General features: G+C 49.4%; 1 protein-coding gene across 3 annotated transcripts; it reads left to right on the top strand.

The window, feature by feature from the left end:
- Positions 1-926: 926 nt before the first annotated feature.
- On the top strand, positions 927-18,920 carry gcc2 (GRIP and coiled-coil domain containing 2). Of its 3 annotated transcripts, none has more exons than XM_066706000.1 (23): positions 927-1,080; positions 1,744-1,800; positions 1,985-2,069; positions 3,322-3,389; positions 3,898-4,002; positions 4,245-6,656; positions 7,706-7,766; positions 8,590-8,690; positions 8,912-9,010; positions 9,872-9,991; positions 10,667-10,831; positions 11,153-11,257; positions 12,366-12,528; positions 12,924-13,024; positions 13,111-13,188; positions 13,307-13,444; positions 13,952-14,073; positions 14,230-14,406; positions 14,772-14,989; positions 16,778-16,972; positions 17,094-17,233; positions 17,475-17,676; positions 17,810-18,920. In XM_066706000.1, the coding sequence occupies exons 1-23, from the start codon at positions 1,075-1,077 to the stop codon at positions 17,884-17,886; spliced, it is 4,995 nt and encodes a 1,664-aa protein (XP_066562097.1). In that variant the 5' UTR covers positions 927-1,074; the 3' UTR covers positions 17,887-18,920. The 3 variants fall into 3 exon arrangements, with proteins under 3 accessions (XP_066562097.1, XP_066562098.1, XP_066562096.1); XM_066706001.1 differs by having other exon boundaries at positions 1,741-1,800; positions 4,248-6,656; XM_066705999.1 differs by having other exon boundaries at positions 1,741-1,800.
- Positions 18,921-19,693: the final 773 nt, after the last annotated feature.

Here is a 19,693-nt window from a genome sequence, read left to right as displayed (position 1 = left end):
GGCCATCGGGGGTGGAGGGTTTGGACCATCAACAGGCTTTGGGTTGTGATGGCTCGTCAGACCTTGGGTGTGGATGCCCTGTTGTGCTGTGGTGAGGTGCCTCTGGGGTGGGTTGTGCCTCATCAGACTTCCATCGTGGGGGACGAGGTGCCTCATTGGACCCTCAGAGGAGGCTGTTGCTGGAAGACAAGAAGGCAGTCGTGCTCAGATACTGGTCATGCAGTGCAGGACATTTCCAAAGACAGTTGTGCAATCGCATGACCATGGCACACCAGCGGCACTATGGGCTAGAAAAACAGAGACTGAACAGATGAGTCTTCAGCCGTGATTTAAAGGCTAAGACAGATCTCTTACGTTGGCTGGAAGATCGTTCCACAGCTTTAGGGCCCTATAACTGAATGCTCTACCACCTGTGTTTTTCATGTGTATTGTATCTTGTACATTTGTAAATATAAAAATAATAAAATGCACATAATTCAGGAACACTGAGCATTGAAGACTTCCATCATATATTCGTGCAAATCTGACCCGTTTCATTCTGCACACTGCTCAAATCAGCTTGTCTGGCAACCCTGGTCCTTTCATTGACATCTGCTGGTCTTTGCTCACCCTGTCTCTGCCTTTCTGGCAACAGTTGGAATTGTGCTGTTGTTTTTTTCTGGACATTTAGAAACTGAATACTGTGTCATGTTTTGTTGTGGAATAAAGTTTGCCTCGCCGGGGATATATAAGATGTAACGAAGAATGACATAGAGAAAGAAACAGGTGTGCTGAAAAGTTGAGCTGAGCGTGATTTCTAATATAATAACAGAATTCAAAGCAAATGATATCAATGTTTATATGCACGGATGTTTCGGTGGAAAATACCACTTCCGCTACAGAGGCCGCACCTCCGGCGTGACGTCAGTGTTGACAGAGCACGAAGGCGGAAGTGCGGGTTTGCGGGCTCAGGGCGCTGGGATGCGGCTCCACACGCACAAGTAACGCCGTGTATTATTATCATTATTATTATCATTGCTGACATACTGACGTGTGAGCGGCGGACGCTGGCAGGTATCGGTCTTGTCCTCGGCAATGGAGGTGAGTGGGTCTGAGGGCTGTGGGGGGCTGGGACGGCAACACGGAAAGCAGAGGCAGACATTGTGCTTTTGAGTGACCCCGGTGCTGTTCAGGGTTATTGTCTGTCCTGTCCTTGTGCTGGAGATTGAGCTGGGGGTCGCAGGCTGCACATGAGCAGCTACGGTTCAGTTAAACTGTGCACAAGCAGGGATAACTCCTTATTCATTGATGAAGTGTGTTTACTGTGTGGCACTGCTGTGTGTAATGTATGTACCCACGACAGTGGCTTTCGCTTCTTTGGCTGTCAGTATAATACTCAAATAGCAATGCATTCAATGTAACTAATGCATAATAAAAATTTAAAAGCTAGATATTGTCAGCTGTTGTATAGATGAGCCTCCAATATCTATAGCATTGGTCATACAGGGGTGTGTTCAGGGTGCAGGCAGTGTATGTGGACAGACCTGTTATTCAGGATATGCAGTGCTCAGTACTGTGCTGGACGTCAGAGCCTGATGCTCAGGGAACAGGGGGTGTGTGTGTCGGAGCGAAACCACAGGACCCGGACAAGCATGGCACTGTCCAAGGCACCCTGGTGTCAATGGAAGTGGGAAGATAAATAAACGTGATTTATAAAAGGAAACTTTCAAGACTGATCTGTGTTGTTCCTCCCTCTCTAAGCAGGAAAACAACCCAGACAACATGGCTTCGCCGTCCACCCCCGGCGCTGCAAAGTCTAAGGTACTGAAGTCTAGTGTTTACCTGCTGTTTTCAACTGTCTCCCCCCTGGGACATCCTGATCCCAATTGTGTGTCTCCTGCATTGCTTTCACTTTAATGGTGGGTGATCCAGTTGGGGAAAGAAGGCTCCTGTCATTCATATCATTTTATATTTGTGTTGCTCTGTTTTGTTTTGTCGTCTGCAGTTGGACACACTGTCTAAAGAAGACCTCATCAAGTTCTCCAAGAAGCAGATGGTGGTCCTGCAGAAACTCAAATCGAAATGTGCAGGTAAGGATCAGGGTTCTGTCATTTTGGGTTTTGTGTATAAACGTATAAACAAACTCATACATTGTTCATTGTTTTATTTAAATGAATAAGCTTGAAGTCTTGTATTTGTTTTACACTACATGTCAAAAGCTTTAGAACACCCCCATTTTTCCAGTTTTTATTGAACTTTAAGCAGTTCAAGTCCAGTGAATAACCTGAAATGGTACAAAGGTAGGCAGTAAACTGCCAGAGGTTAAGAAAAAAGTGTAGGTTACCAAAAACTGAAAAATAATGTACATTTCAGAGTTATACACTGTGTTACTACACCCTCTTAAGCATTATTTGTCAGTGTTACACACAGCTCCTGTGTATAGAAGTGACACTGTATTCCTACAATGCGCACATCGTTTGAAAGCTTATTCTCTTGGCTACCAGTGCGTTTCATTCTCAAACACATCCGATTCACAGTGTCCGTGTCGCTTGCCGTCATTCAGAGCCTGGGGGGTGAACACGCAGTCTGCTCCGGTGGGGGGGAGGGGGTCTCATTCAGACGGTCACAGATCACTCAGTTTCGATCGGATTTCTTTGCAAATAGGCTTATTTTGTTTAGAACAGGTATATATTATTTTATGTTCTATCAAACACGGAGAAGTTCAGATCCAATGATGTAAAATCATTGTGTATTAGTACTCTAAACTGTTTTCCATCTTGACATTTTCAGCTCTACGGGTGTGTGTTGCTTCTACCAAAACGTAGATGGTCTTGTTTTGTTTTGACTGTCTGGTTTAAGAATATGTCATAATTGTCAATATTTTCTGAGATTTTGTATTCCTACTCAGACGAAGTTTCCCCCCCACCCCCCTTTTCAGAATGTGGGGGGGTATAAAAATCAAGTTTTTTCACATCAGAGAATGCTTCACATCGTTAGAAAGCTGAGAGTCTGAGCTTTCATGCGAAACCAAACAATTGGCAAACAACACAACAGTGAAGAGCACACATGGGATTAAAGAGAGGCACACGGATTTGCTGCCCTTTTAAGGGGACCAGAGGGGTTTCTCAGCTTAAGGGGTTACATTTTGTTTTTATCTCCAATTGTTTATTCTATGTTTTAATTTCAGAGTACATTGAGACATTAAACTGCATAAATTTCAATAAAAACTTGAAAAATGTAGGTGTTCTAAAACTTGACCGGCAGTGTACGTTTATATATGTATATGTATATACATGTCCACATTATGAACGATGTCTGCTTTAACAAATCCATCTCTTTCAGATTTGGAGAAGGAAGTTGGAGAACTCAAAGCCAAGTCCAACAGTGGAGCAGATGATACGATCATACAGGTGTGTGTGTAAAATAATTGATGTTGTCCTCTCATTCATGTCTGACTGAAGGTAATATGTTTTAATTGTGTGTTTTGATGCAAAAGATGAGGTAGCCGTGCATCAGTTTCCCTGCAGGAGACAAGGGCGTCTGGTCATATTTCAAACGGGAACTGTTTTCTGTGTCAGGGCTGGTTTGTTGTGCTTTGTGTCCTGTTTGTGAGCAGTTGCAGCTTGCTTACTGGAAGGAAATGGTGCTTGTTGAGAAACTGTACAGCTTTAGTCAACCAGCATTGTTTTGTTTTTGTGTTTTTGCAAGTTAGGCTTTGCGAGAGTATAGCTTTCTCTTTCTGCATTACGTGCCTCGACCTTAAATGTCAATTAAGTGGCTGAAACAAAGCGTGTTCTGGTTGGGTAAGTCAAAGGTAACCACTAATGAAACTCCTGATAACGAGAGTGAGGGAATGAGCTGCTGTAGTTGATGTGTGATGCTGAACCCAGTTCTCTTGCACGTTCTCGTCTGAATCAGGAGCTGACTGAAAGGATGGATGCGGTTCTCCTGGAGAAGGCTGAGACCCAGCAGAAACTGGTGTTGCTGAGGAAAGAAAATGAAAAGGCAAAGCAAGAGGCAAAGGTTAAAGAGAAATGTTCAACTTTAAAAAGCATTTATGTTTTTGTTATTCCTAACCTAGAATATATTGAATTACTGACATACAAAGTGATGTGAAATGTTTTATCAAGGTCATCCTCGTATTTTGATTAAATTATTGCTGTATATATATTTCAAGTTAGCTAATTTATATATGAATCCATTTAATCAATGGTCTGTGCTCTGTGAACCCCTTGAGATTCATTTATACTTCCTTGTGTCACTAGGAGGTGTTGGAGAAGTTCACGCAGCTCCAGGAGCAGTCTGACCGATCGAACGAGGAACACTTGCAAAACGTGGTAGTTTTGAAGAAGGAGCTGGACGCCGTTCGATCCCAGCACCAGGAAGAGGTCGAGGGTCTCCAGCAGCTCTTGAAAGAGTCCAGGAAAGACCGGGAAAGCCAGCAGGGCGAAGCCGAGGAGATCAAGGCCCACCTGGAGCTCGTCAGGCAGGACTATGAGGAGCGTCTCTCCGTCCTGCAGCGCCAGTTGGGCCTGGCGGACGAGGAGCGAGTCAAGGAGCTGGACGGGCTGAGGGAGGCGCACGACGCGGAGCTGGCCGAGTCCCGGCAGGAGGTTGAGAACCTCTACGCCGAGATGTCGAAGATCCGGGAGGCCCACCAGGAGGAGGCCAGGATGCTGATGGAGCAGCTGGAGGCGTCGGCGGCTGAGTACGAGGCGGAGAGGGACCGGCTGCTCGTGATCCAGGAAGCGCTGACCGAGCAGCTGGCGCAGCACGACGGCAGCCTCCAGGACGTGCAGGAGGAGGAAGAGGAGACGGGCCCGGCGGGGGTCCAGAACCACACGGCCTCCCCAGCTTCAGGGGGGCAGCAGGAGGACGAGGCCGACCGGCTGAAGCTCCTCGTGGCGGATCTGCAGGCCCAGCAGACGATGCTGCAGGACGAGCTTACCTACGTGGGCAACGAGAAGAGCAGGCTGGAGTCGGAGCTGCAGCAGGCGAGGGATGAGTTCCTCCTGGAGAGGGAGGAGCTGGAGTTCAAGATCAACGAGCTGCAGATGAGCCAGGAGGACAGCGAGGGCGTGGCGTCCACCTGCCGGGAGAAGCTGCAGGTCACCAACGAGCACTGGGAGATGGCGCTCAACCAGCACGAACAGGAGCTGAGCATCCTGAAGGAGAAGCATCAGGTCGAGCTGAAGGCGCTGGAGCAAAACCTGACGTCTGCCACAGCGACAGACCTGGAGAAGAGGCTCCAGGAAACCCTGAAACTGAAAGAGCGGTGTGACCAGCTGGCTTCGGAGAGGAACGAAGCGGTGCACAACTACGAGCAGACCAAGGAGATCCTCCGGAACCTGGAGTCCGAGCTGGCGGACCGGACGGCAGAGTTTGTGAAGCAGTACAACGCCATGAAGGATCAGGGGGCCTCCGCGGTCCACGAGCTGCAGCAGAAGTTGAGGGCGGCCTTCAACGAGAAGGATGGCCTCCTCGAGCGCATCCAGAGCCTGGAGGCCCAGGTGGAGAAGTGTCAGCAGGACGACTCGGAGGAACTGAGGTCGGCACTAAGTAACGCGCAGCAGAAAAACAAGGAGATGTTGGCTCTGCTTCACCGGAACGAGAGCACCGTGCAGGAGCTGCAGGAGAGCGTGACGCAGCTGACTCGGGAGAAGGAGGACACACTGTTGCGTTTGAAGGACTCGGAGTGCTTGAGAGAGACGCACAGTTTGGAGGGAGACCGGGCGTCTGAACTTCAGCAGAGTCTGGAGGATGTGTCCCGGGTCAACGCGGAGCTGCTGCAGAAGCAGCAGGAGGCAGAAGCCAGCCTGGAGGTCGCCCTGGCGGAAAACAAGCGCATCAGCCACCAGCTGGATGTCCTGGACGGCAGGCTTGCGGAGGCTGGGCTGGACAAGGAGCGGCAGTCTTCTGATCTGAAGGCACTGGCAGAAGAGCTGTCTGAACTCAAGAAGACCAAGGACTGTCTGCAGGAGGAGATCGGCGTACTCCGTTCGGAGAGGGTGAGCGAGTCTCATCGAGAGCGAGGGGAGCTGGAGACATCCTTGCAGTCTGTGTCGGAGGAGAGGGAGAGGTTGAGACAAGGCCTCGAGGAGAAGGAACAGCAGTTGTCTCTGTCAAGGCAGCAGATTGTTAGTGTTTTCCAGCGAGAAGCCAGCCTGGGACCATTGGAGGAGGCCAAACTGGCAACCAAGGACATCTCTGAGCTGGTGCATGAGCTTCTGGCGAAGGTCCTGGAGGAGAAGAAGAGTTTGCTCCTGCAGAGCGATGAGAAAATTGCCCGACTCTATGATGACATCGAGAGGATCAGGGAGGAGAGCGGACAGCAGCGTGCCGAGCTGCAGTCGTTAGTTGACGACCAGAGCAAGGAGAGGACCATGCTGAAGGAGAACCTGGAGGAGGTGGTGGCTGACACCGAGGCCTTGCAGAGGGACCTGCTGCAGATGAAGGACGTGAACGAGAAGATGAAGGAGGAGAACGGGCAGCTGCTGGCCCAACTCGCCGAGGCGTCAGAGAAACTGCGAGAGAAGGAGAGCGAGAGGGTCGACCTGGGGGGCAAGAGCGAGAAGCTGGCGATGGAAAACCTGGGAGAGAAGGAGCAACTGCAGCAGCTCCTGATGGAGAGAGAGTCTCTGGCTTCCCGCCTACAGAAAGATATCGATGACCTGAAGGTTTGTGTTATGAAAATCTACAACGTACTGCATTTGTAACAATTGCAATCTCTGGAATTGACCTAATTGCCGAGCGTAGCTTTCATGAAACAAAAATGAGGAACAAACAAAAATAATGATGTGTATATGCACTCAATTCTCTGACCGTAGATTTACGTCTGTACAGATGTTATTTACGAGCATAAAACATGTCAGTTTAGGCTCCTATTGAAGGCCTGCATTCTGTTAAACATAAGATTAGTAGTGGTATATGAATAATAATGACGAAATACAGAGAAAATATCCTTTCCCCTCAGTTTATGCTATTCTACAGCCTGCCGAGCTGTGCCGTCACACCCCCACGTCAAGGTAGATGTTCCTGCCCAGGGCCCAGTCCGGCGTGCGGCACTTAATTATCTCTTCCGTTAATCCGCTTGTTTATGGTGGCCAGACAGCTTGCGGGGGATGGGAATCGGAGTCCCGGGGGGAAGGACACGGGCCAAACGATGTTGACTTCCTGTTGCGTTTGCAGTCCCGTTACAGGGCACTGTTTATGCATGTACATCTGTTTATTTTGATTAAATCTTTAATTCAATTCCCAGTTCCGTCGACTGCAGGGAAGTTCCCAGGAAAGCCGAGGTGAAGTGATGTATAGGAAAGTGCAGAGTTCAGGGTAGGGTCAGTTAGTTTAATATGTTTGCTTTCAGAGGATGTTTGCTTTTCTCATTCTGACAATGCTGCTAAAATGTCTGACGTGGCTCTGTGTACAGCCGTCGTAGCCGGACGCTCTTCTGTGTGGATGGAGCAGATGCAATAAATCTAAAGTGTCTAGTTTCTTCTGGTGTATGCTCTGTAATCTGCATATTTATTCTGAAACGGGTTCCCTCAGTCACATTCGTAATTTGCGACATAATAGAGTCATAGGTGCTCAGACACTACAGTTGTCAGACTAGTTTCCCCCGATTTATTATAACACACTTATCTTTTATTATTTCTCTGCATGGATACACACTTTATTTCTACCCAAGATGCATCTGAAATCTCCATATATTTTTATATTCCCAATGTAGGAATCCAAAGAGGTGTCCACGGCCGAAGACACAAAAGTGACGGAGCTGAGTGACAAAATAGGTAATGTTTAACTTGCAAATATAATTTTACATGGACATGCAGTAGTCCAACACTGCAAAGTAAATATTGACTGGACTGAACAAGAGCTTCCTTCTGCAAACAAGGATATTTTCTGTCTTTCTGAGAGTTTCTGAGAGCAGCCTTTGTCTTTCACTTGCTGTAGTCTTTTCGGTCGGTGCACAACAACAGGTTGCGTTGGATCGCTCCCGTTAGCAAATTAGCTCAATTAAGAGTACACAGGATAAGAGTCACGGACGAGTGATCGCTCGGGGGCCCCCGGGAGTCTTTGAAGAGCAGCCGTGTAAACCTCTCTGCCCCCCCTCCCCGATGAAGCCTGGTGCTCCTCGCCTTTCATCTGACACCGTGTTCCCCCAGGCTGGCTGTGATTACGCCTCAATTAAGGGGCATGTGTGAGACGATTGCAGAGCCCGGGTTTATTTATCGAGGAGTCGTTTAATGCCAGTGAGGCTCATTGCTGGGGGCGAGACCTTTAAGGAGCTGCTCGGATGCGTCTGTCAGTGCCGGGCCGCCCGACACTGAGTTGTCCCGGTTCCGAACATTTTTTCAGCATTAGTGCTGAATAGCTGAGCAAGCGCTGGACATAAAGGCTGCCTGCACCCCCTTGAGATCATAAATATCCTGTTATTGTGCCTTAAATACATTTTGCAATAACCTTTGACCCCCCACTTTGAGTCGTGAGAGGACATTAATGAACCCAAGCCCTCGATTGTTGTTTTCCTCGGTGCGCTGCTCGCTGGCATTTACTGTTTTTTCATGAGTCGACCCCTTTCTGACATTCTCTCTCCTTTTTATGATGATACAGCTGCTCTGGAACGAGAGAGCAGAGAAAAGGACGAGAAGATGCACAAGATCAAAGCGGTGGCCGTGAAAGCCAAGAAAGAGCTGGACAACAGCCGGAAGGAGGTAGGCGAGCGTGTCGTGGGGATCATCTGCACATCTGATTCGTTTATGCTTGTAATCTATTGCTTATGTTCCTATGTTCTTGCATATTTATCATTCGGCTTGTTAAATTATGATTCATTACATGGTTGCTACTTTATAGTCTCTGTTCTGACTTTCAGACAATGGTGATTTGACCTTTTCAGGTTTCCAGACGTCTTAAATAAAGCTCTGTTCTCTGGCAGGTTAAATCCCTGAAAGAAGAAGTGGAGTCTTGCAAAGCAGAGAGAGACAGGCTGTCTGGCTCCATGAAGGATATCATACAGGGAGCGGAGGGCTACAAGGTACCCCCTCAGACCTGACACGCCATCACACCTGCCGGCAAAATACACGGATCTGTGGCTGTGATGCAGGAGGCAGTTTTCGGGGAGTTGAACTGGTGTTTGGCGACTACTTTTACTCAAGCCCTGTGTGTTTATAAATGTCGCTGTCCTTCTCAAGTACAATATTATGAAATAAAAGCTGACCACATAACCGGTCTCCACTCTTGCATCTCACTCTGGGGCAGTTTTTGATTTAAACATCGCTGCAGACAAATCTAGGAGAAGAACTTCTCAACCTTAACTTTCGCCCCATTTACTTATAATTTGACTCCATTGTCAATCCAAGACTCTAAGAGCAGGAGTGTTTTTGGTCTAGAATTGAAGTTGGGGAACCAGGCCAGAGGAGCGCCCTCTGTGTGCCTTTCCTGACTCCAAACTCTGGTTCCAGCTGTTCAAGAAAGATATGACGACACGGGGGTTTCAGGAACTTTATTCCTGGACTTTTCTGTATTGAAGTGTCAGTATGATGTATTAAAAAAGATAGTGGCCATCTTTTCTGAAATCAAAGTTGAATGGGTTTGAAATGTTAATTTGTCCCGTTGATTAAACCATAGGCGTGTTTACACTGCCAGTTCAGATCCGGATCAGATGCATCGGTACACTTGATCCTGCTCAGAAACTGCAGTGTAAACGCACCTGATATCCTTTCTGCTCTTTATAAGTTACATTCTGTGTAGTGACACCTATAGACCGAGTTATTGTCAGTCTTTCACCGCTGTGCCTGAGAGTGATGTCGAAGTGTCCACACAGCTCAGGACCGAGGTTCGTGCGGATACGGCTCTCTCCCGAGACTCAGTCCTGTCGCCCTGTTCTCGTCCGCAGAACCTCCAGGCCGAGTACGACAAGCTGAGCGAGGTGCTGGACCGGGAGCGAGAGCGGGCCGAGGCCGGCGAGCGGCAGGTGGGGGAGCTGACCAAGAGGCTGCAGGCGGCGGCCGTCCAGGTACTGTGGAGCGCTGTGGCCCTCCTGTGAGCGTGGGGGGGCTTCCCGTCAGATCCCGAGACCGATTCACGCTAGTTCACCTGCAGGTGGGAGATTCGCCACCTGATGAAACGGTGGAGACCACTTCTGAACGTCTCAGGGGTCACCCCTGGCCTGAGAGGCAGGAGCTCTTTAATGAACCAGGCAGAGAAATGCAGGAATCTGTAAAACCATATTTTTTAAGAATTGAAGTCTCTTACCATCTGCTGCAGCTCGGTCTTGAATGGCTGCCTCTGAGCTTTATGGCGTCACTCGTGCCCAAGTTTCCCACGGCTGTGTGACCACAGTGGCCCCCTGGGAGCCCCAATCCACAGATGGGACCCTGGGATCATTCATAGCTTCACTGTGCGCAATGCGTCTAAAAATCAGTCTGGCATTTCTTTTTTATTGTCTTTTTTTATTGGATATTTTCCAGGAAAGAAAGAAAATAATAAACTAACGCCTTACGTTCTAGTGTGTGAATCCATCTCTCTGGGTTGGAAAAACATAACTGACGTGGCTTTTCGAGAGTATAAGCTAAAGTTTTATGGTGAATAACAACATAATACCAAGGACACCCACACTTTGAGGCTAGCTTCATAGTGGAAATGGAATTGCTGCATAAACAGGTTGGTGTTTATTTGTATTTGTTTGCAGCAAGACCAGCTGACGTCCGAGAGGGAAGACCTGGTGGCGCGCATGGACACCCTGCACAGCAACGTGAAGCAGCTGGAGGGCCAGGTTTCAGAGGCGCTGCGGGTGAAGTCGGGGCTCGAGAAGGAGCTGGAGGGAGAGAGGCTTTTAAAGGAACAAAAAATCAAGGTAATAAAAACAATCCGAGAATATTTCAAGGTGTGGCTGAGGGTAGCAAATGTAATTCCTCCGGAAAATAAGCCCAGCTCCTCCCGGATCCCCTTATCCGTGGCTGTATAATGTTATGCACCTGTCTTTGTGTTTGAATACTGATCATGCCTCACACCTCAAGATTTGGGGATCTTGTGGGCCTTCACTTTCTATGTGATGGACTGTGTGGTAGAGATGTACCTCTGGAGTCGGGAGTGCCGCTGACGAGTCCTACGAGCCTCTCTGGTCTTGGTCTGTGTGGAGGTGATGTCTCTCACGGACTGCTCTTCCGATTCACAGGACCACAGCGCGGCGGCCCGAGAGATCGAGGACCTTCAGAAAGCGCAGCAGAAACAGAGGCAGCAAATGCAGGAAACGATGCAAGAACTGGAGCTCCTGCGGAAGGCACGTACATCCAATTATAAATTCTTAGCAGATGGCAATATCCAGGGCACCTTTCAATTGTTACAATATATCACCTTATTGTTTACATACCCATTTACACAGCATGGAGCATTCTGGGTAAAGTCTCTTGCTCAGGGATATGACAGCAGTGCCCCCCCACTTGGGACTGAACCCATCTCTACTCCAGAGTTCAGAGCCCAGTTTGCTATTCATTGTATTCTTAGCACCACACAAAGTAACCGGTTTCATAGGTGGTTGTTTTCTTTACAGATTTACACCTGTGTGAACAGTGATGTTTTCTACATTTTTACAGAGTAGATTTCTAAGAACAAACATAATAAAGCAATGATATAGAGTAATAAAGAACTAATATATTTATTTCTTAGCAGACGCCCTTGTCCAGGGCAACTTACAAAATATCAGAGCAATACAAAGTGCAATAATACAGTGCAGTTCAAGGCATAATACATTTTACAGATTTAGAATTTACACAAGTGTATATGAGATGTACAGTAAACAATATATAGGGTCTTGCATCCTAGATTGTAAATGTATAAATATAGCGAATATAGTGTAATGATAAAGCAATGATATTCTCGGAGGAGTCTGCTTGACGAACACTCGAGTGCTCTGCCCGGCTGGCGGGGGTCAAAGGCCGAGTGTGGAGTCGCTGGCGGAAATAGGTGCAGCATAATTGTAGGATAATCATTGATGATCCTAGGTCCTCATCATCGTGTGATGAGACCTAAATACGACCGGTTCTTATTAACGTGGGGTAGCAAGGGCCCAGATATGAGACCCGCAAGACCTCTCTCGCTCTGCAATGAAGTGCGGCAGTATGTGGGGGACGGAGATCACTGTTACACCGTGTCTCTAAACACCCTGCCCCTGGGAAACATCCGCCCCGTCACTAAGGTTCCCCCTGGCACACATCTATTGACCCAGGCAAGCTTGTAACCTGGAATAACCTTCCACAGAAAGTCAAGCCTTACCTGAACCCCTATAAAGTATTCCATTCTGATTCTTGGTACATAAAGGCCTAGGCTACATGAATCAATAACAATAGTAATTATGAACCTCTTCCTGAATGCCCATCCTCGTGTCCCAGGATGCGCAGCAGAATACTCTCATGGGCATGGAAATGGCCGACTACGAGCGGCTGGTCAAGGAGCTGAACCAGAAGATCGCTGAGCAGGAGCGCCGTGTCGGGGAGCTGGAGGAGGAGATCCATGCGCAGAGGACGAGGCAGGAGGTGCTGCTGGAGGAGATCTGTAAGCTGCCCGCCGTGGCTGTCGTTTTCTGGGGGGGAAGGAAGTGACGCAGGAAGTGGGCGCGAGGGTCTTCAAAGCTGAGTCGTTTCTACAGATAGTACTGACGTTCACAGAAAGAGAGGGTCATGTGCTCCTTATTTATTTATTTAAGGATTAATTTCACTGGAGGGGTTTGATTCACTAATGAAGAGAAACCTGTCTATGCTGCATTTCCTGTGCGGTTTTAAATGCAGTACAGTCAAATACACCTGCTTAATGCTCCACAGTAAAATAATCTGCGGTGATTTAGCCCAAAATAAATGAAAAATCGAATTCTCCGCCAACATCGTGTGAGAGCAAAGGTGACCGTGATGATGATTTTTCACCGCAGTATCTTTCTGTGGGTTTGCTTTCAGCGTCCCTGAAGTCGCTCGTCGATCAGGGAGAGGAGAAGAACTCCAAGATGAAGCAACTGCTCGTGAAGACAAAGAAAGATCTGGCTGATACGAAGAAAAGCGTGAGTGCTGCGAGGCTGAATAGGAACGTGAAGTGTGTATCTGTAGTGCGTTCTCTGTCTGATAAATCCCTGCGGTCTCTGTTCAGGAAGCGGATCAGATGGTTCTGCAGGCTTCACTGAGGGGGAAGCTGGAGGCCTCTCAGCAGCAGCTGGAGGAGCACAAGGTACGTTGATCTGAGAGAAATCGCTGCGTTTTTCTCCCATGTCTCCCTTCCTTTTCCCCTCCTGTGACGGTGCTTTTGGGCGGCGGTCGTGACCTGGAGGTGTCCCGTGCCTTTGCAGATCCAGAGCGCCGAGTTGGCCGCCGAGAGGCACAGACTGCAGGAGCAACTCAGATCCCTGACCGAGCAGCACCAGAGGGCGGCCGGGTCCTTCCAGCAGCGGCTCGGCGCCCTACAGGAGGAGTGCAGCAGCGCCAAGGTGAGCCCCCAGGCCCGCAACGGGAGACTGGGCTTCGAAAAGAGCGCCCCTGATTTTCCCTGGCGTGCCTATAAATCACCCTGTTTGAGGTGTGGCGACGTGGCACTGGCCCCCGGCCCCCCACCTCCTCCCCACACAGCTCCTGCCAAACGAGCTGCCCGGCTCCCTGTGGGAACTGCACTGTTCGCGGGGATTTTATAAATAGCAAGTATTGATTTTCCATCTTGGGAGCGAGCAATCGCACCACTGCTAAATGGCTTAAACAAAACTTCATTATAAAGCGACACTTTGACGGATGCTCCTCCAGGGCTAAATGGCTGGTGATGAATCGAGTGCCAGGGCCCGGCCGAGGCAGGAGCGTTTCCTGCTCTCGGGTCCATTAGCAATTAGTAATTATTAACGGTACTAGCTGCGTAAAAGCATCCTAATGACCCTTCTGGATTAAGAAGAGATGTCCAGGTGAATCTAGGAGATGATTTGTCTATTGTTTTGGTTTCTGGTGTGCAGGCAGAACTGGCCACCACGGTGTCGGAGTTCGAGGGCTACAAAGTCCGAGTGCACAACGTTCTGAAGCAGCAGAAGAACAAGTCTGCGACGCACACGGAGAACGAGGCGACCAAACCAGAGAGGTAGGACTAGAGTAAACGCAACCGGCAACCTTGTGTGTCTGTAACGCTCAGTGATGGTGTCATCGCGGCACCATCTGGGCATTGTGCCAGTGCGGCGCGCTCCAGACCGTGCCGGCCGCCCGTGTCTGAGCGCTGCTGTGTGTGTGTGTCTGGCAGGGAGCTCTTGGAGAGGACGGTGGAGCAGCTGAGGGGCCGCCTGCAGGAGACGCAGCTGAGCCTGCAGGGGAGCAATGCGGAGCTGCAGCAGCTGCAGACGGAGCACGACGCACTGCTGGAGCGGCACAACAAGATCCTGCAGGAGAGCGTCAGCAAGGAGGCCGAGCTCCGAGAGAAGTGAGGGCGGGGGCGTCTGTGCGCCAGGGGCATCGGCCTGTCCGTGTCCCCTGGTCTCGGGTCTGTTTCTTGTGATGGGAAGCCAATGTGTCTGCGCTGGGTTTGAGTGACAGTGATCAGACTATTTGTTGAATGTTTCTGGTGCCTTCATCAGGAGATGTGTATGTTCTGTATAATTAAAACACACAAAAGCTTGTGTGCATGTGCTTCTGAGACCGAAGTCTTCACTGTAGCTGAGCTCAGACCTCGACCACTGACTGCCGTTCCTCGAGTATTGGTGAGCCGTGGGATTTCTCCCTCGCGGTAGCACCCCATCCATGCTGGCCACCCGTTCATCCCCTCTTTCGCTCCCTCTCTCCATCCAGGCTGGGCTCCCTGCAGGCGGAGAACGTGCTGCTGAGGTCCGAGCACGCCCAGACGCTGAGCCAGCTGACCGCCCAGAACGATGCGCTGCGCGGCGGCTTCCAGGAGCAGATCCGCCGGCTGCAGGAGGAGCACGGCTGCACGGTGGAGACGCTGCAGGCGCAGGTCGGCCGGCTGGAGGCCCAGCTCTTCCAGCTGCAGAGGGAGCCCAGCGCCACCAGTAAGACCGCGGGCCAGCCGGAGCGCTAGGCCCTGCTTCTGGGCAGAACGGCTGTGTGTGTGTCTGCTGTCGTGCCCAGCCCGGTCTGAGCTCCCTGGGTGATTTAAACCCACTGCCTGAGCATGTGGAGAGGTTTAGAGCTAATCTGCATATTCCAAAGCACATGCAGCACATTGTCATTAATTAATTCTAATTAAACACGCCAGCAGAGCTTCCTGAGGGCCAAGTATGTGACTCACAGTATACAGCAGGATCTATTTCTGTAAGCAGGAGCCTCTTGTCCAGCGAGTCCCTTCACAAGGGGTTAAAAATGAACGCAACATCTTTAAGACTTAATTTTACAACCCGTTTCATCAGTCTGTCGTTGACTGGAAGTAATACCGTAGCAGCACTACAATCTGCCTCTACCTTTTCAGTTGGGGAAGACCAAACTACAATCATTGTAACGGCAAAACTATTTGATATACAAGGCGCTTGATGTGGCTGATGTGAAATAACAGGCTTTTTGTCGAAGTCCACGTTGAGAGACGCTGGACAGATGCTGAGAGGGCTGTGTGCGCCCGCTCCACCCGTTAGTCCCCCCCTCGTTAGCCACGCTCTCTTGCCATCGATCCGCTCCTCGGCAGCACCCCCGCCAGCTGGACTCCCTGCCTCCCTCCCTGTCAGAGACACGAGGGGTTGCGTTTCTGCTCACGGGGTCTCTAATGTGGCTGCCAGAGAGAGAGGTGCCTCTGTGTGTGTGTGTGTGTGGTAGCATTCCTGCTTTTCCATTTGCATTTTATTGTTGTTATTGTGGTGTTTTGCTTGTTTGTTATTAAGACACTGTTCCTGAAGGGTGTGTTCCACTCGTCTTTGCAGGCTGTTTGTGTTAAACCCCAACAGAGCTCAGACCTTCACAATATGAGGCTAGTGTGTGTAACTCCTCTGTTTGTATCTCAGCGCTACTGCGATGTCCAGGCAGTTAGTGTTCAATCTCCAGTGCATTCAGTTCTATGAAACGGCAGAAATTTGTTAAACGCAGTACATTTTTCCTGACGTTTAATTGGTTTTAAAGCGATTTATTTCATTGCGACCCTCTAGTGCTCTCTGGTGGAGAATTGCAGCATTAGAGAATTCAGTTCAATTCAAAGTTTGTACTTCGCAGATTAAAAGAGAAGAGCCGTCGTATATGTGAATATTTATGCTTTAAAAGTTTTGCAAACCTTCAGATTTTTCACCTTTTGGCTACAGACGACGCAGGATTGCGGCCTTTCGTTAACCGTTTCGCTCAGAGGAGCTGGACGAGGTGCCAAATTTAACCGATGATATTCAGTGACACTATAGATCATTATGCCAGTGTTTATTTTTGCGTGGACTGTAGTAATTTGGCGATTTTTCGTGGCAATTGCTTGTGAAAATATTGCGTATATGGTATATCTTTTGTGTGTGTTCTCTAAGTTTTCTTTTTCGTAGTCCCAGTATCAGACAGAATAGTGCACTATTGACACGGAATCCGAGAGATTCCAGACGGGCCAGGGAATCCGCTCAATGACTGTTTAAATCGCAGCTGTGTGGTAAAGTGTGGAGCTGCAGACCCACAGCGCTCAGACCACGGTGCGATGGGCGGGTTGGGGAGTTTGTCAAGATCAGATTGTGTACGTTTGTTGACAAAAACTGAGCGACAACAGAGTATTTATTTCCATACTAAATCTATTGATTGCCCCTTGAGATGAATTCCCAGCAGACCCCGATTCCCTGCCAGCTCCCATCACAGTCCCCTGACCGGCGCTGTGTACGTTTGTGCCGCAGGTCCTGCACCGGCCCAGCAGCAGAGGAAGATGCTGCAGGAGAGGAAGGCGGCCGACCTGCCGCTGTTCGAGCTGCAGTCCATGGCCCGGGAGGAGGGCGAGGGCATGGAGACCACGGAGTCGGAGTCCGTGTCCTCGGCCGGCACACACCTGCCCTCCCTGGAGCAGCTGCTCAACTCGCCAGAACCCAAGACAGGTCCGTCTCCCGTCTCCCGTCTCCCGTCTCCCGTCTCCCGTCTCCCGTCTCCCGTCTCCCGTCTCCCGTCTCCCGTCTCCCGTCTCCCGTCTCAGCCATCCTATCCATATCATCTCCGCAGAGCCTTTCGTGTGGCAGGCTGAGCCGTCCAAGGAGGAGCTGTCTCAGAACCTGAGCACCGCCAACAAGAGCATCGAGCATCTGAGTGGCCTGCTGCACGAGACCGAGGCAACCAACGCCATCCTGATGGAGCAGATCACGGTAACCCCCCCCGAGCCCAGCTCCGCTGACAGATACGTTCCATCATTTTTATTTTGGTCCCTAATTTGTAGAAATGCTATAAACCAGCATATTGTTTATCGATTACATCACCAGAGTTCGGTTTACTTCCTATTAAACAAACCGTACAAACATTTTTCAATCGCCTGAGGTGGTTAAAGATAGACCGGCAGCAACAATAGTGTCCCCACAGTCCAATGATGTCTCTGCGTCCGTCCCACAGCTCCTGAAGAGCGAGGTGCGGCGGCTGGAGAGGAACCAGGAGCGGGAGAAGTCGGTGGCCAACCTGGAGTACCTGAAGAACGTGCTGCTGCAGTTCATCTTCTTGAAGTCGGGCAGCGAGAGGCAGGCGCTGCTGCCTGTCATCCACACCATGCTGCAGCTCAGCCCCGAGGAGAAGGGCAGGCTGGCGGCCATCGCCCAAGGTGAGCGCCCACCCAGCCCAGCACCCAAGCACCGCGCCCACAACGCGGTGGCATCGATCCATCACGGGAGGGGTCTGTACGGTACGCGTGCGCTAACCACCCCGTCTCTCTCTCTGGACTCGTCCCACTGCAGGTGAGGAGGAAGCCGCCGGCGCCTCCCGGTCCTCAGGCTGGACCTCCTATCTGCACAGCTGGTCCGGCATCCGATGAGGGACCGAGGGAGGAGTCGAGGCCCGTCCCAGACGTGCGGCTCCCCGTCTCCGCCTCCGTCCTTCACCGCGTCCCTCTCCTCTCCGTTTGCCTTTGTTGTTCAACAGATCTATATTTTTGAAAAAACCAGATGAGATTTTATTGTTTCTTTTATTAAGTTTCTGACCGTTGCTTTTGGCAGGACTTCATGCCCGCATAGATCCGTGGATGTGGATCCGTTAGATGGAAGAATTACAAAAAACACGATTTTGAATGAAGAAAAATAGAATTGGAAAATGTAGGATTCACTGTCTACACATTATTTTTTTATTTGTCATCTACAAGAAAAGTTTAAGTTACTGGATGATTTTTAATACGAGGTGAATGGAATCTAGTGGGTGTCAAAATTGTGTGCACAGATGTACTGCCTGGGAGAGGTGGATGTGTGTGTAACACGTGTGGTGCTTCTCCTGGCCGTGGGAGTGAGGGTGTAGTGTGGGAGAACGTTGTGGCGCGGAGAGGGTGCGCAGACTCGGACCAGCATCTTCCAGAGCGAACGGGAGCACGACGATGGGAAGTCATGGCAGCTGCATTAATTGCTCGTTAACAGAAGTTGCTCTTGTCTTGATTGACGCAGTGGTCTGGATTCAGAGACCCAGATTAGCCCCCGATGTTATCTGAGGTCTTAGATTAGTGCTAATCGAGGTCCCGGAGACCAGCCAAGAGAGCCGAATGTATTTTATTTTCTATTTATTTCATACTTTTAGATTTAAAGCCGGTACTTTAACCGCACACAGAAGCAGATTTGAGTTTTGAAGATGAGATTTAATTACTTCCTTTTCAAGTTGATGTTTTGTTTGTGTTGAATCTTCGTAATATACGAGAATTTCCACATAGCATGTTTTAGTTCATGTTTTCTTATTCCACTGACTTACCGTTCTCCTAATATTTGCTGCTGAGGAAACCTGTACATAAACTGGAAATGTGTGCGATCCTTCATGGGAGCAAACGCTTACGACTGTGAATGACTCAATAAACTTTATGCCAAAATAAAACCTGATTATTTCTTGGTGTCTGACATCCAAATGTATCTGAAAAATATACAGTTGACGTGTCCGCAGTTTCCTATAGACGGGCTGTCTGTGTTGAACTGCCTGGCTGTGCATTGCCTCGCTGTGTTGGTATCTGAAGAAAGGACACATTGAGCTGTAGCAGTCTGTCTACAGTTCTGCACTTAGTCATGCGAAACTTGTCCCTAATATGGACTTAAAACAGGGAACCGAACTGTTTTACTTTCTCACTGAAGCTGCAGGGAAGTGAAGGGGTAAAGTGGGTAAATATTTGTTGTGTGTCTATATGCAGCACAAAAGCACACCTTTGTACTCCTGGGTAAGGTGAGCCTGCCACCCGACTTTAAAGGAGATTGTATCACGAACCAACTGCAGTGTAAGGGTGATTTCTCTGCCTTTTGGTGCCATTCCTCAGCCTCAGTAACTCACACCTCTGCCCTAGTTTTTAAAAGCAGTAGACCACTTTGAGGCTGATTACCAACTGATGAGAAGAGAAACTCCTGCAAGAAGCTTATATTCCTGCTCAGTGTCTTGCATTAGGTCTGAAGATCACTGCTGTGAGACCTGCATCTGGCTGCAAGGGTTTCTGGGTAAAATGTGGGCGCACAGGGCACTGCACAATGAGCTGTGTAAACTGATTTAGGAGCTTGTCCATATTGAAAAGACCTAATGACTCTCCACTTGCGTTAAAGCGTATAAAAACATGAACAGAGATGTTTATTAGACCCTGGTGCAGGAATAAGTACAATTGCCCTGCC

The sequence above is a fragment of the Amia ocellicauda genome, chromosome 6, assembly GCF_036373705.1.
Source record: "Amia ocellicauda isolate fAmiCal2 chromosome 6, fAmiCal2.hap1, whole genome shotgun sequence".
Lineage (NCBI taxonomy): Eukaryota > Metazoa > Chordata > Actinopteri > Amiiformes > Amiidae > Amia > Amia ocellicauda.
Note: the sequence above shows the minus strand (reverse complement) of the source record. Positions and strands in the feature narration are given on the sequence as shown.